The sequence below is a fragment of the Egretta garzetta genome, unplaced genomic scaffold, assembly GCF_000687185.1.
Source record: "Egretta garzetta isolate BGI_Z169 unplaced genomic scaffold, ASM68718v1 scaffold118, whole genome shotgun sequence".
Lineage (NCBI taxonomy): Eukaryota > Metazoa > Chordata > Aves > Pelecaniformes > Ardeidae > Egretta > Egretta garzetta.
Genome location: NW_009260484.1, coordinates 286349 through 300995, shown reverse-complemented (window position 1 = coordinate 300995; position 14647 = coordinate 286349). Strand labels below are relative to the sequence as shown.

General features: G+C 38.4%; 1 protein-coding gene across 1 annotated transcript in view; it reads left to right on the top strand.

Moving 5' to 3' along the window:
• Window positions 1–14647, top strand: part of MTR (5-methyltetrahydrofolate-homocysteine methyltransferase) — a 54474-nt gene that overhangs the window by 25914 nt on the left and 13913 nt on the right. The window contains exons 13-24 of the mRNA XM_009644117.2: window positions 187–263; window positions 1385–1497; window positions 2906–3046; window positions 3699–3884; window positions 4494–4673; window positions 5659–5775; window positions 5876–6016; window positions 8670–8759; window positions 9262–9414; window positions 9988–10095; window positions 13647–13747; window positions 13894–13961. Coding sequence (XP_009642412.2) covers window positions 187–263; window positions 1385–1497; window positions 2906–3046; window positions 3699–3884; window positions 4494–4673; window positions 5659–5775; window positions 5876–6016; window positions 8670–8759; window positions 9262–9414; window positions 9988–10095; window positions 13647–13747; window positions 13894–13961 — 1475 coding nt within the window. The remainder of the gene's footprint in view (window positions 1–186; window positions 264–1384; window positions 1498–2905; window positions 3047–3698; window positions 3885–4493; window positions 4674–5658; window positions 5776–5875; window positions 6017–8669; window positions 8760–9261; window positions 9415–9987; window positions 10096–13646; window positions 13748–13893; window positions 13962–14647) is intronic.

Below are 14647 nucleotides of genomic sequence, written 5' to 3'. Positions count from 1 at the left end.
TGATCTTCTGGGAGTATGTTTTTGCCTTTGGCCACACAAAGTGAAACAGGCTAATTAGTCTTGTCTGCTGCAGGGCTAAATTGGAGATGTAGGTATGTGTCTAGTATGTTCTGTTTGAGTCTTGTCTGGAGTGATTTAGTTGTAACTAAAAACTTCAGTCTTTACTTTCCTCTTTCTGTAACTCAGGAAAATTGCTGAAGCTGTGAAATCCTGTAAGCCTCGTGTTCCACCATCTCCCTCTCAAGGATACATGCTGCTGTCAGGTAAAGTGGAGTGTAACAGTTTGAACTTTATAACCCATGCAACCTTTGTAAATTTATTTGCTGTTTTCTGCTGGTCAGAACAGTACTATGAGTTTCTGATTCTGGATGTGAGGTTATGGATATGTAACCAGATCGAAATCTTACTGCTTTGGCTGAAGGATTAATGGAACATTTTATTACAATCATCTTGCATAATAGAAGCAAGCCAGTGCATTTTACTCTGTGAGTCTCAGACACTGTGTAATGGTGTGTATCTTTATCCTTGCTTTGCAACACAAGAGGGTTAAGCACAGAGAGATCAGGTAATTTGACTGCAGTTGATGGCAGAGCTGGGACAGACATCATTGTTCACCTGCTGTGAGACAGCTGCCCTGTGTTGCCTCAGATGTCAATTGATCCAGTCTTAATGGGATAGTGTTCCAGTAATCATCCAGGTCTAGAATGTCTTTTGTTTTAGCAAAGTCTAATCTGTATGTTCCACAGCCAGGCATTCTTTTAAGCCTTTGGGACATGCATCCAAGTCATACTGTCTTTTTGGGCTGGTATTTTAATCTCAAAGTCAAATCAATTTAGCACAAATTAAATAAATCATGGTTCGCCTGTGGTTTCATGCAATAGCTTATTCTGTTCCGCTGTAAGGTTTGTTTGCCTCTGAGTTGCCTGCTACCCAAGGGTCCTACTTGGCTCGTTTCTCTGAACTTGGGTACGTGGTTAAGAGCTGACCTTGTTTGTCAGTCAATTCATTGGACTCTGGTGGTGGTAGAGTCATGAGATAACATAGTTGGGAGAGAAGGTGTGTATGTTTATACATATCGATGCCCAAAGAATCTTATCTTCATGTTGTTTTATATTGAACAAGTTGGCTGTTATTTTTTTGGGGTTGGGTAAATTATTGACTGTCACTGAGGAAGGATAGAAACCTTTGGCATATGTGTTGGAAGTTATTTCAATGCGTTTCTTTGCTAGTTACTCATTAGATTTGTGAATATCCTGATGTGCTGAGAAATCACTATTAAAGAGAGAGACACCTCTATTTCATAGTTTGGAAAAGGGCTTTTGTCTTTCTTGCACTGTTTTTTCTTTTCTGTTTTTACAAATATGTTCAAAAATATCTTTTTAAGGTCTGGAGCCATTCAGGATTGGGCCATACACCAACTTTGTTAATATTGGCGAACGCTGCAATGTTGCAGGATCACGGAAGTTTGCTAAACTCATCATGGCAGGCAACTATGAAGTATACATTTTAACAATAATATTTATAGCTAATGCTCTGATTTTTCATTGCTCCATTGCTCTGTGTTTATTAGTAGTTTGTTTTGCTGGCACAAAGCACCAGTTACAAGAGTAAGAAAATAAGGAGAATTTACTTTCTCACTGTCCTTTGTTTCTGTTGCTTCTGTACTTACTAGCTCCTAATAAATTTGTGAGAAGGGTTTTACAAGGGCTTGCTTTTTTTTTTTTGGACAAATGTTACAGGAAACATGACTTTCCATTTTGAATTAAGTTACACAGCTGATGATGGTTTAGAAAATGTTCTGGTCTGTGCTGTAGCTAGGGGGGGTGGATTTACAGAGGAGGGAGGAAGAAAAGGGGGTGTAATCCCCCCTTCCAACATGTGGGGGACTTTGGATAGATTGTGCCACTGTACAGCCCTCACTTTCTTTCCTTACCTTCTCCAACCCTGGTCAGCATTATGGTTGCTCTAATCTTTATATACTTTGATCACTGGCTCCAGTGTGCTACATGGGAGTTGCTACAGAAAAAGTTGCTTACAAGGTAATTGCTTTCTTGAAACAGCTGCAGGGCAGCAATGAAACGGCTGGAGTGCTCATTTTTTACTGGTGTAAATTCTTACTGTAATGTTCAAACAAATAGTAAAGTGACATTTCTTGAGAGCTGAGGCTCTGCCTGGAGTGTGCTCTGCTGTTGTAGTCGATACAATCAAAATTAAAGCCTTTGTTTTTTAGGAAGTCTGACTCTCAAGCTCTTAGAAGTCATGAAGCGTGTTAGACGTACTAAATAAAGAGAGCTTAAAACACAGGGTTTTAAGGACTGTGAGTAACCAAAAGCCTTTTTCTTTTTTGTCTCCTCAGTCTGCAGAGTGACAAAAAAGAGAAAGCAAACAAACATGAGTGTTCAGATAATTATGTGGGCCGGAGGTAAAACTTAGTATTTTCCTTCTTAGCACTTGGTGATTGTTCTGCAGCTGGAAATGATGCCAAACAACCTCCAAAAATTAAGTAGTCTGCATTATAAAACAGCAGAGCTTGTGATGCAAGACCCTTATTTCATACCATCACAGACACTTTTCCTGTAATCTTGTGCAGTCAGAAGTCCTTGTTACTATGCAAATCTTGAATAATTCAGTTAAGCGTATGACCAATGGTCTAAAATCAATGGCATTACCAGCACATTAGGTCTCTGGTGTGATGTCTTTGTGAACAAATTATTTATCAGTTGTGCCATACTAACAACTTTTGTATGCTGTTGTACATCACAGACCATTTCCGTATTCTCTTTTGGAATGTCTTAGAAATTTTTAAATTGTTGGCTGCATGCATATTTTGGAGAAGTGAAATGTTATCCTGAGAATGACTAGGCTTCTAGTGACTATTGTTTTGGTTTTTGACTTTCTTCTTTAGGAAGCCCTGAGTGTAGCCAAATTGCAAGTTGAGATGGGAGCCCAGGTTCTAGACATCAATATGGATGATGGGATGCTGGATGGCCCTGCTGCGATGACCAGATTTTGTAACTTGATTTCTTCAGAACCTGATATTGCAAAGGTTGTAACTGAGTCACTCCAAAGCACAATAAAGAACACTTATATTGAGTTGGAAATTGCCTTTCAGAAAATTTTTATATTGATTTGGTTAGTAACTAGTTTAGGTGCTTAATAAAAAGATGTAGGTGTCCCCCAAGAGGAAAAGGTAATGTAATAGGGAAGGCCTTTGAGGGAACCAGAGGTTTTAATATTCTCTATCTGATTTCAGCTGAATATATGCCAGTGTTTTTCATTGATTAGAAGCCTAATATAGTTTCCTTTTGCAGCAGTTACAAGCCATAATCTGTATATTGGCAGTGCATAACGGTATTGCTTTCCACTAAACTTAAAAGTGCTGTGGATATAGGATGGTTTTAAAAGATACTTCTGCAAAGAGCATTCTCTAAAAATGAGTATCTAATTCAGAAACACAAGACAATACAGGGAGGTCTCTATATGATATGTGATGGAGTTGCCATAGAACCTTTTGAGTTAAATTTGCTCTGAGTTTTGCATTTAAAGCAAAGTGAATCTAGAAATACCATCTGGAAAATTTGTATTCATAAATGCCGATTAATCCGTGCATTTTTATGTCTAAATGGGCAAACATCATGTGGAACTCTTATTTCATAACTTGGATGTATTCCCCTGACTTACTTCTCTGTTATTTACAGGTGCCATTATGCATTGACTCCTCAAATTTTTCAGTGATTGAAGCAGGTTTGAAGTGTTGCCAAGGGAAATGCATTGTAAACAGCATTAGTCTGAAGGAAGGTGAGGAAGACTTTTTGGAGAAAGCAAGGAAAATTAAATTGTATGGAGCGGCTGTGGTTGTCATGGCTTTTGATGAAATGGGGCAGGTAAGTGTCACTTCAAATGAGAGGTATTTTTCTTCTGGAGTGCAAGGCTTTCTTGCTATTCTTTAATGCAAAGTTGTTTTGTTTCATTGACACAGGTGATTCAAAGATGTCTATATAGTTTTAGAAATAGTTTTGACCCTGATAAGTAAACATTTTTTATGGTGCTTACATGTTTGAGGAATCCAGGTACTGCTCTTAAGTGTAGCTCTGCTAGTACAAGAGCATGTCTGTTGCTATTCATCCATGCTGAACTCTTCCTTCCTTCACAGCAGATTTTTTTATTTTTTTTTTAGTTCAGAAACTTGAGTTTTGCATGAGAGTCAAATCTTAGTGAATTAATTTAGTTATGTCAAAAAACACATTGAGCTTTGCATAGGATGATGAAAAGTTGGGGAACAAAACTGATTTTAATGAGTTGAGTTAAAACTCCAGGTACAGGTGTGGTGATATTTTTAATACAAAATTCTTACATATAATCCTTTTCTGATATTCATGATGTTCAGAGTCTCAGTCTTAAGACACTGGAACTGTAAATTATTTTGGGGTGGGGCGGGGTGTATTTTTTGTGTTGTCTGTAAGTTTCATGTCAGAATTCTTTTTCTCAACTAGGCAACAGAAACAGAAACCAAGATTGCAATCTGTTCCAGAGCCTATCACCTCCTTGTGGAAAAGGTGCACTTCAATCCAAATGATATAATATTCGACCCTAATATTTTGACCATAGGAACTGGAATGGAAGAACATAACCTGTATGCCATGAATTTTATCAATGCTACTAAAACCATAAAAGTGAGTTGTAAGCTCATTTTAACTTGAAGTATTTTGTTGAGATTACTTAAAAACCCAAACCACCACAAACTGGAAAAACATCCCCCATCCTCAAACAACAAAACACTGCGGCAAAATGATAGGCATCTTAAATTAGCAAGAGGGAATATTTCTCTGAAGTTCAGCCATTCCCCAGTATTACTGTATTTCCAGTAGAACTTCAAATAGTTCTATAAATATATTTCAATCCATTATCTCTACTGTAAACATACTATATTAATTAAATGAGGTAACAATCACATTCATGTTCTAGCTAAAGACCTCTTTGAAGGTACGTGAAAGCTGCCTTTTTAAATTAATAAAATTTCTGTTACTGTGGAAGGGATTTGTGCAGTAACCTGGCTTTTTATTTAGCCAAAATGTAAGGAAGTACAGCAGTGAAGAGCATTACCTGAATACAGCCAAGGCAGCTGCACTCTTGTGTTTCATAAGGCAACTTGATTGGTCTCTAGATGCTCCGTCAGTAGCGGCATGGGGCTTGAACATGCGACAGGCTATTGTGTCACCACAGGGCTTCTGGAAGGGAGGGTGCACCCTTGAGGTTAGCTGCTCAGCTGCAGTCTGCTCCTGGGGCATGCAAGGAGGTAGGTTGGCTGCTCCTTTTCCCAGAGGAGTGGGGGATGGAAGAGCCAGAAGCAGGCCTGCATGGGGGGGAAATCTGGAGTGCTGCTGTAGGACTGATATGTTTAGAATAGCACCTAGGACTATGGAAACCATAGTAGTTGCTTACACATAACTAGGCTGGATCTTTCCTTATATCTTTTTCTATAGAGATTTGAATTGCTTTTCATTAATTTGTCTAACTTAGAAGGAACTAGAACAGGGAAAAGAGAAAGGGTGCAGAGCCAATGCTGGTCCATAGCCAGTTGTTTTATGGACTGAATGCTTTGCCTAGGTTTCCTTTTTGGAAAGCACTTTTCTAGAAATCTGTGTGCAATTCCTATAGGAAACACTGCCGGGAGCCAGGATCAGTGGAGGTCTTTCCAATCTGTCTTTCTCCTTTCGAGGAATGGATGCCATTCGAGAAGCAATGCATGGGGTATTCCTTTACCATGCAATTAAGGTATGATCTGTTTTTGGTTTCCATATGTTTGCAGTTGGCAGATGTGCAGTGCTATGTCTGACAGCCCTGGTTGGGCGATTCTCTATGATTTTTTTTTCAGTATGGCATGGACATGGGAATTGTGAATGCTGGGAATCTGCCAGTGTATGATGATATCCAGAAGGAATTGTTACAGCTGTGTGAGAATCTAATCTGGAACAAAGATCCTGATGCGACAGAGAAACTTTTACAGTATGCTCAGGTAACTTCCAATTTTAAGCTGTGCATAGTAGTTATCTTAGCACCTGGTTTTTAACACCTCCCTGCTGATGATAGGTAGAACAGCCTATAAACTGCACATGTCAATATAACAGTTGGTGTTAGAAGTTACTAATGATACAAGTGGATTGAGCCTCTCCAATTTCATAGGTGCCTTGAAAGATCCTGCACCAAAGTTCATCATATGCTTCAGCAGGCCTAGCTGCATAAATGCCCGTTTTAAAAAAACAAACAAACAAAACAACAAAACAATAAGAAGCATAAAATGCCAATAAAATTGCCCCTTCAAAACAAGAAAAAAAAAACCCCTCACAAACAAACAAAAACCAGAAAAGGACAACACACAGCTGAAGCAAATCTTCATGCTGGAGCTAAATTGCAAGTGCAGTGTGGGAGACAAAGAGTAAACCTGTCTCTGGTGGTAATGGTTTGCTTGGAGTATATGTAAAAGGTGAAGTAGTTGCTTGCGGTTCCTGGCTGTGCCATAGACTTCCAGTTCATGTAACTCACATCAAGTATGAGCATCAGCTATTTAGTGGTTTTTGAGATGCTGTTACCTGAAAGTTTCCAGATTATCAGTCGTAAGATGACTGGTGAAACCCTGTTCTGAACAGAACATACAGGAAAAATCTCTGGATTAGGTGGCTCTTAGATTTAAGTGCACAAGAATCGTACCCCCAATTGCAAAAAAGAGGCACTCTTGATTCAAAACATCCTTAAAAGCTCTATTAAAATTTAATATAAAATATTACAACTTTCAGGTTTTCACTGGAGGTAAGCGTCCTGGTTTGGGTTTCATCTTGGCTCTGGACAAATGTGACAGTCCAAACAGATAGTTGCTTACAGCCAATGAGAAGGATTATTATATAAGGTTTTGGAGTTTGAGACATATTTCAAAATACTTACTTGACCTTCCTCTGATATAGTGGAATTGAATGACTCTAAGTTCCTTTGTCTAAAGAGGTTTTTTTTAACACAAAAGTGTATTCATTAGTAAGTGCATATGTTCTTTTTATTTCCAATTACTGCAGTTTATTCTGCACAAGAATGTGCAGTCCCCTTTCAAGTATTGCACCTTTAATAGAGCGTCAGTCAAGTTTCCTTGTAGTTCCTTCAGGTAATAGTGATATACCATCACAGTTGTTTGAATGCTAGACCTGTGGGGAAAAATGAGGAACTTAATCCTTAATCCTTGCAGATTTAGGAGATCAGTCTTTGTTTGAAGTTTGAGATTAAAAAAAAAAAAAAAAAAAAAATTCATAAAGCGTATAGCTGCTGACATTCTCAAACTGAAACTTTGTCCCATTTATGGCAATGGGTGTTGTGCTTCCAAAGGCAGGTTTTTTCATTCTCAGCATGCAGTGTGATTGTAATGTTTTTAAAGTTCTGCATGTAGTGCTTGCCGCTGTGGTCCCTGTGTACCCACTCTGTAGCTTCATGGGCTATTTTTAGGTTGGAATGGTTCCCTTGCTAAAGTGTCTGGCCAGAGGTCGAGGAGCACTTAGTACCTTTTCATTGAATCACAGAAGGGTTGAGGTGGGAAGGGATCTCTGGAGACCATCTATTACAGCCCCCCTGCTCAGAGCAGGGTCAGCAAGAGGAGGTTGCTCAGGGCCATGTCCAGTTGGGTTTTTAAAAGTACTAAGGATAGAGACTCTACAACCTCTCTGGGGCAACATTTTCCTCCTTCTTCCATTCCCTTTGTACAAACTGGACCTGTGAGTGGAATACGGTTTGGCAAAGAGAAACTGTGAAGTTAGCTGACATTCGTGTAAACATGAATGAAAACTTGTTCTGGTTTCTGTTCTCATGAATGAGATCTTGTTTCCATGACTTTTCCCATGGCTCTATCTTTAAAAAACTTGCTGATGAGCACTCAAAAATACAGGAGGTTGCTAAGGACCAAAAGATGTCAGATTATGTGACAGAGGAAAAGAAATTACTTGCCTAGAGTGTGGTGGTTGAAGTAATGGATAGCATCCTCTTCCATGAGCCTTCCTGGGGTGGGTGTTTACGAGCTTTCTTGCATTGTAAAGCCCTTTTGGCCTTTGCATTTGTAGCAAAGGGGAGCATGAGTGTGAGGCAAAGAAAGTATATGAGGGTTTGGGACAGTCTGTGCGCATGAGAAACAGTAGTTCTGTAGGCTGCCTGATTGAAAACACATCTGTGATATGGAATAACATAACCTATTCCAGCAGAAACTGAATTAGTGCCAAATTAATTAGAATTTTAAAATGTAGTGTAATGTGTGGGCCAGGAATCAATTTAAATTATGTTCCCAGAAGTAAAACCCCTAGGGTTAGTCATTTCATCATTTTTAAGAGATTGAAAATTATTAAACTGCTCCCTCTTTTTTTTTTTTTTTTTCTCCTTCCTACTTTTTGTTTTTACTCGTACTTTGTTTGTTTTGTTTACATCTTAGAGGTATATACTCTTTGGGATGTAGAAGACCTGAGTGTCTATAGTACATCACAGGTGTTTGCAATATGATTTGCATGTATACAAAAAACTTTTGAATAATCTAGAACTAATTTATGGGTCAGTACTCTAAGTTATCCTCATTTTTTTTCTAAAAATAAAGTCCGTAGTTATACTTTTTATGTTTGCAAGCTCCTGTGGATGTCTTTCTTCTTCAGAATCATGCCCAAGGAGGAAGAAAAGTTGTACAGACTGATGAGTGGCGGAAAAGCTCTGTGGAGGAAAGGCTGGAATATGCTCTCATAAAGGTGAATCTGTGCAGAAAATTGGCATACCCATTACGTCTCAGAGACACGATCTCAGCTCAGACTTTAAGGGACATCTTTGGCTTTAAAAATTATTCAACTGCTGCTCTTTTAAAAGCTGTTAATTAATCATGAATACTAGATTTAATATATTTAATTAACTTTAATAACAGAGAAAATTGTGGTTAATAGTACTGCGCTGAGTGGCACTTGTGCTGAGGAAGCAGTCTTAGAATGTTTGTTTTTTCTTATGTCGTAGTTAGGAAAAACAAACCAAACTGTTAATACTGGGGACTCTTGCTTTGAATAACTTTATATGCCGAAGAACTACAGCATTTTGCTTCCTAAGAAAACCTATTTTAAATAAGTATTTGAGGTATTTCTTAAAGACTAGCAGTATCTAAAGTATCTATTTGTACTTTCATTGTGGATTTATTTGGGGGAGAAGGCAACTAAATAAAAGCTGTATTTTTAGCAAGATACAAGCTTCTCAATTTTTTTCCAGGGCATTGAGAAGTATGTCACTGCAGATACAGAAGAAGCAAGATTAAATCAGCAAAAATATCCTAGACCTCTAAATGTAATTGAAGGGCCTTTGATGAATGGCATGAAAATCGTTGGTGATCTTTTTGGTGCTGGAAAGATGTTTCTGCCTCAGGTAATGAGAAAATGATTTAATATATTTTCCTATTTTGCAAAAACTAATGTTGTAAACTGTAGCCGAAACATTCTGTGCTGGCTGGTTTTTTTTGATATCGCACGTGAATTGTGAAAATTCTGCTAAGAAGCAGACCTGTTTTTTCTTTACTTTGGAACTTAACTTCCTTTATGTAGTTTTACATCTTTGTTTCCTTTCTTCCTGAGTGTTTTTGCTTTATTTGAAATACAGTTTTAAGTCTGGGCCTGTGAAAAAGAGCAAGAGAGAAAAAAGATCCAAATGAAAATTGCTGTGTTTAGTACCTTCCAAGTCTGGGCCTGTTTGTAGCTTCCAGTTCTGTTGTGAGTGGTCCGAGAGGTTGCACCGTAAAGGCAAGTGCCATGTGTAGACCCTTAGTCTAGCAGGGCCAGCAGCCTGCTACCACAGAATGCTCTGCAAATCTAGAATCTGGGTTTGCAAATGAAGTTTTGTTTCTTGTTTGAATGGACATAAAAGAAAGCTATGAGAAATCTGAGGCTATTCCTATACCTGATCTTTACAGTTTATTTTCTTCCCCTCTGTTTATCTGTGCAGGTGATAAAGTCTGCTCGAGTTATGAAGAAAGCAGTTGGCCACCTTATTCCCTATATGGAAAAAGAAAGAGAGGAAAGGAAAGCCGAACGAGGCAGCATAGAGGAAGAGGCAAGACAGAGTCCTTTGTGCTGTAACTCTTTCATAGCATACCCTGATAAAAATTCAAATTAGTTTTTGCTAATGACATTTATTTAGCTTTCATGCTCAAGAGTTGATGCAGTCATATGGAAACTGACAACCTTGTCATAATTTGAATTAGGTCTGAAAGTCATGAAGCGCAGATTTTATGGAACTCTGCTTGGTGTGTGCCTAAGTTGTTGTCACTAGTTTCCTGAAAGGAGCCATAAGCCTTTGTAGGCCCCTTATACCAGTGTTACTTATGTCTTGTATTTTTGTAGGTGTTTAATTCTAGTGTTATTTATTTATGTTACTTTATGGCAAATTTTGCCATTTGCTTCTACTATTTCTGCCCTCAGTGAACTACGGAACTCTTTTGCGTGTTCAAAGCCTGTTGCCATGTTTCTTTTTATTCAGCTCTTCCTTTCCCACTAGCACTGACCATTCTCCCAGCTAAACAAACCAAATTCTTCCATCCTTTTTCTTCACAGATCGTGACTTCAAGACCTCTTGCTATGATAGAATAGTATGCTCATTGCGTGTGTAGCCATCACCACATTGCAGGGGACAAGTGTTTATGATAACGGGGTCTGAATATAGTTGTCTTTTCATATGTGTGTTTTTTCCAACAGTTTCTGAAGACTACTTTTTATGTAATATATAAAATACATATAGTTGAAAATATCCAATGATTTTCAGATCTTTGTGGGGCTTTCCTTTATAGCATTTCCTCTTTCACGGCCAACAGTTGGTGGTGCCCGAGAATAGTTTTATCAACTACCTGTGCGTATAGTTGAAGTAATTTCTTCCAAATTTGATTAATGGAATATGTGATAGAAGCATTGGAAAATGAAGATATAGGATGTCCCATGTTTCTCCATACTGATAAGACACTATGTAGTAGAAAAGAGAGTTCAGATGAATTGGACAAAATCCCCTTTTAAGTGCTCATGTCTGCTACTCATGTCTTTTGACTGTCAAATTTAGGTTTGATATGCATTTACTTTTCATTAGTCCTGTGGAACCGTACCTGTCTTCATGAGTTCTCAGAGCAATAGCTATTATCAGAATCTGGCATTTAACACCCCACCCCACCCACCCCCCCAAAAAAAAGGAAGAATAGCAGAATTTCTCTAAACAGTGATATTTATGTATTTCCTTTTGTTTCCTTTCTGTGGATTTTTGAACGATTCCTAATTGTTCCCTTGAAATCTTCTTATACCGTACCTTTCCATTTGCTGTGTGATTGTCCAGCATAAATGTAATGAATACAGGAAATAATTCAGGAAGAAAAATGACCCGATAATCAAACCTGACTAATCTTAATGGAAGAAGGAGAATGCCTCGCTTCTTCTCCCGTGCTCTTTCTGGATGTGAAGAAGGTGTCTTCTCTCCAGTATCTGAAGCAGATCTGTTCTCTGGCTGTCATGAGTCACCTTTCTATGTGTCATCTCTCTCCTGCTCATGCTGTTCTTTTTTATTTTAATTCCGCTGACAATGCTGGTATTTGGCACCTTCCAGTTTGTTCTGATGCTATTTGAAGTCAGTGAAAGTCATTACCCTGTTGCTTTCATGAGCGATGGATTAGGAACTGTGAAGCCTCTGACACTTAATTCTCTGGCTAAAAAGAGTTGAAGTGGAATTTGAGAGGTTTTTAAAAATATAGAAAGCACTCTGAAGAAATTGTGAGATACCCTTTGTGGCTGAGAGCAGGAGGGGAAAAAGTAGAGCTTCTGTCCTCCTGCTTCTACCTTCTGCTGGGTAAGGGATGTAGTGCCTTCCTCTTCAGAAAAATGTTGTCCCTATATATAGGAAAAAACAGCTGCATCAATCTCCAAAGTTAGATGCTGACTTGAATGAAAATTTGCAGACTCTGGTAGCTGATCTGTCTGTTACCCAGCTCCTGTAACCTCCAGGACAGTTTTAGTCACAGACTGCCCAGAAATGCAAAGCGTTGATAGTTACATTTGAGGATAAATAGCTGTGGCTGTGGAACTCTATCAAGATCAAAAAAAAAAAAAGAAGCCCTCTGGATGTGTGCCCAGAACCTGAGGACCTCCTTGCTTGAGACAAATGAAATCACAGTGTGCCCTAAATAGGGTTTATTTAAAATAGCATGGGCTCTGGCCCATGTTGTTTGCTGCCCAGCACAGATTTTCCTTCTCGTGTGCAAATCTGGTTTTGTTTTTTTTTTTTTTCTTGGATATCAATCACTAGTTAAATCATTGGTAGTTATTGGGGATGATATATGTGGGCAGCACTTTTTGTTCTTCCCTCAGTCCTTGATTAATCTCTTCCCCCAGTTTTTTCTTACGTTCCAGCTGCAAATTTTTTTATCAATGTACTGAGATGGCTAGCTTACAAACTACAATTTTGCCTTCTCTGTTCCCTAGTCTTCTGTAAAACAGGAGCGCTGAGGAGATAATAGATTTTAGTAAACAGCAACATTGGTAGGGATCCAGGGATTCAACAAATGTGTTAGGACCATGGGAAATGCTAGTATCAGTCTTGGTAATATATAAAGATTTTTCCCTCAGAAGATTGCAACTACAGAAGGCAGTGTAGGTTTGTGAAGTAGAGAGCTACTTGATGCTGTCCAGAAATATAACATGCTTCAAAGAAGGATCTAATCCTCCAGTTCTGCTCTCTGCACAGGAGACGAGATACTGGCCAAAAAATATTTTGTAGTTTCACATAGAAGATGCTCAGGTTTCCACTTTATTTAAATTCTGTGCTATTTAAGTAGTCTGTTACTGGCATCTGATCCTGCACCAACACAAACATGGCACTGTGATAGCCTAGAGCTGCTCCAAATGACAACACTGATTATGCCACTAAAAATGTATCGCAAGGGTCTGTATCCTGGTGGAAAATTGCTATAGGAAGTTCCACTGTTGCCCTGCTGGTAGGGCTGAATGCCATCAAGCCTAGGACCAGTTTGTGACAGTACAGCTTCCCTTCTTTGAGGGGATCCTTTTTCCAGGCTGTTCAGCTTGGGTAGTCTGGAGTAGCCTGGTCACTGCACTGAAATGTCTCCTTTGTTATTTGTGTGGCATAAAAAATTAGTCTCTACTGCTTTTGCTAATTCCTCTCATTCTTCTCAGCATTGCATTGAAAGATTGTTCTTGATGCACAAACAGGTGTGTAATTATGAGTGTTCATACCCTTTTGTTCTAAATATTTAATCTATTTAAACTGTTTATTGGTGAGGTTTCTATTTGGAGCAGAGGTACCTTAGGAGTTCAGTTATTGCACTGAACAAAATGCTATTCAGATTTGAAATTTTTTGTCTGCTTTTTTTAACATAGATTTTTGAATAACATGCACGCAATTTGCAAGAATAATTCTTGTGCAAGTTTTTCTTACCTGGATCTTTTAAAATACTTTTTAATATTGAATATGTTACCTCTACTATGCTTTGCAATTCCTTGTACTACAATAGGAGTCTTGGTCATGGGTTAGGATTGCACTGTTGAAGATCTGTGCAAATATACTGAGGCTTCTAAGTAATTTAACTCTTGTGTTATTTGTTCAACTTTCAGGATCCTTATCATGGTACAATAATACTAGCAACTGTGAAAGGAGACGTACATGACATTGGCAAGAACATTGTGGGAGTAGTTCTGGGCTGCAACAACTTCAGGTAAAGAGACTAGCATTAGGTAGCTGGGAACACAATGTATAAGGCTAGCCAATTAATATATTAGGCTAGCTGCAGCTGTGGTTGCCCTCTAGCAGAAAATTCACCTGTTTTTTTAAAGAATCTTGTCATCTCACTTCTTTTCACAGAGTTATTGATTTAGGTGTCATGACTCCATGTGATAAGATATTAAGAGCTGCTGTTGAGAACAAAGCAGGTACAGAGATATTTCATTAGTACTCCTGAATTGTTTGATTTTAAACTCCACTCACATTTTTTGTTGCTACTTGTTGCATTCCTATGCTGTCTATGATTTGGTCAGACTGTCTTCAGATAAATCAGAACTTCTGCATTAACAATAGTAATTATTTAGTATTTGGCACTTCCACAAAACTTACTATGAGGAACTGAAAACCTATATCAAAAGGACAACTCTGAGAGGTGTTTTAGTATTTGTTTTACAGATGGATAAATGGAGGCTTGGAAAGGTTAAATAACTTTGCATTGGGTCTTAAATCAGCAAAAAACCTTGGCATTCAGCCTGCCAGATCAGTGAGTGTGAAATCAGGAATTAATTGTTCTAATAAATACTGAACTTTCTGAAACAAGTTACAGTTGCTTTGAAACAGTCTGTTGCATCTTAGAAAAGATGAATTGTGTGGAACATAGGTGGTGAAGTTCGAAAGTGTTTGCTGTTTCTAAGAGCAGAGCTCATAATTAGTTTGTCTTATTTCCCTCCTCAGTGCTGAACTTGTGAGGTTGGAAGCTTGCTAATCAGAAGTACTGTATATTTATTGCTGAAACTAGTGCAGTAGGTGTTCAGCAGCTGTGAAGACTGTTTGAGAAATATCCTAAACTGAGGATTTGGAATTGCTTTCATTCTTGGAAAGCTTTTACTTTCTC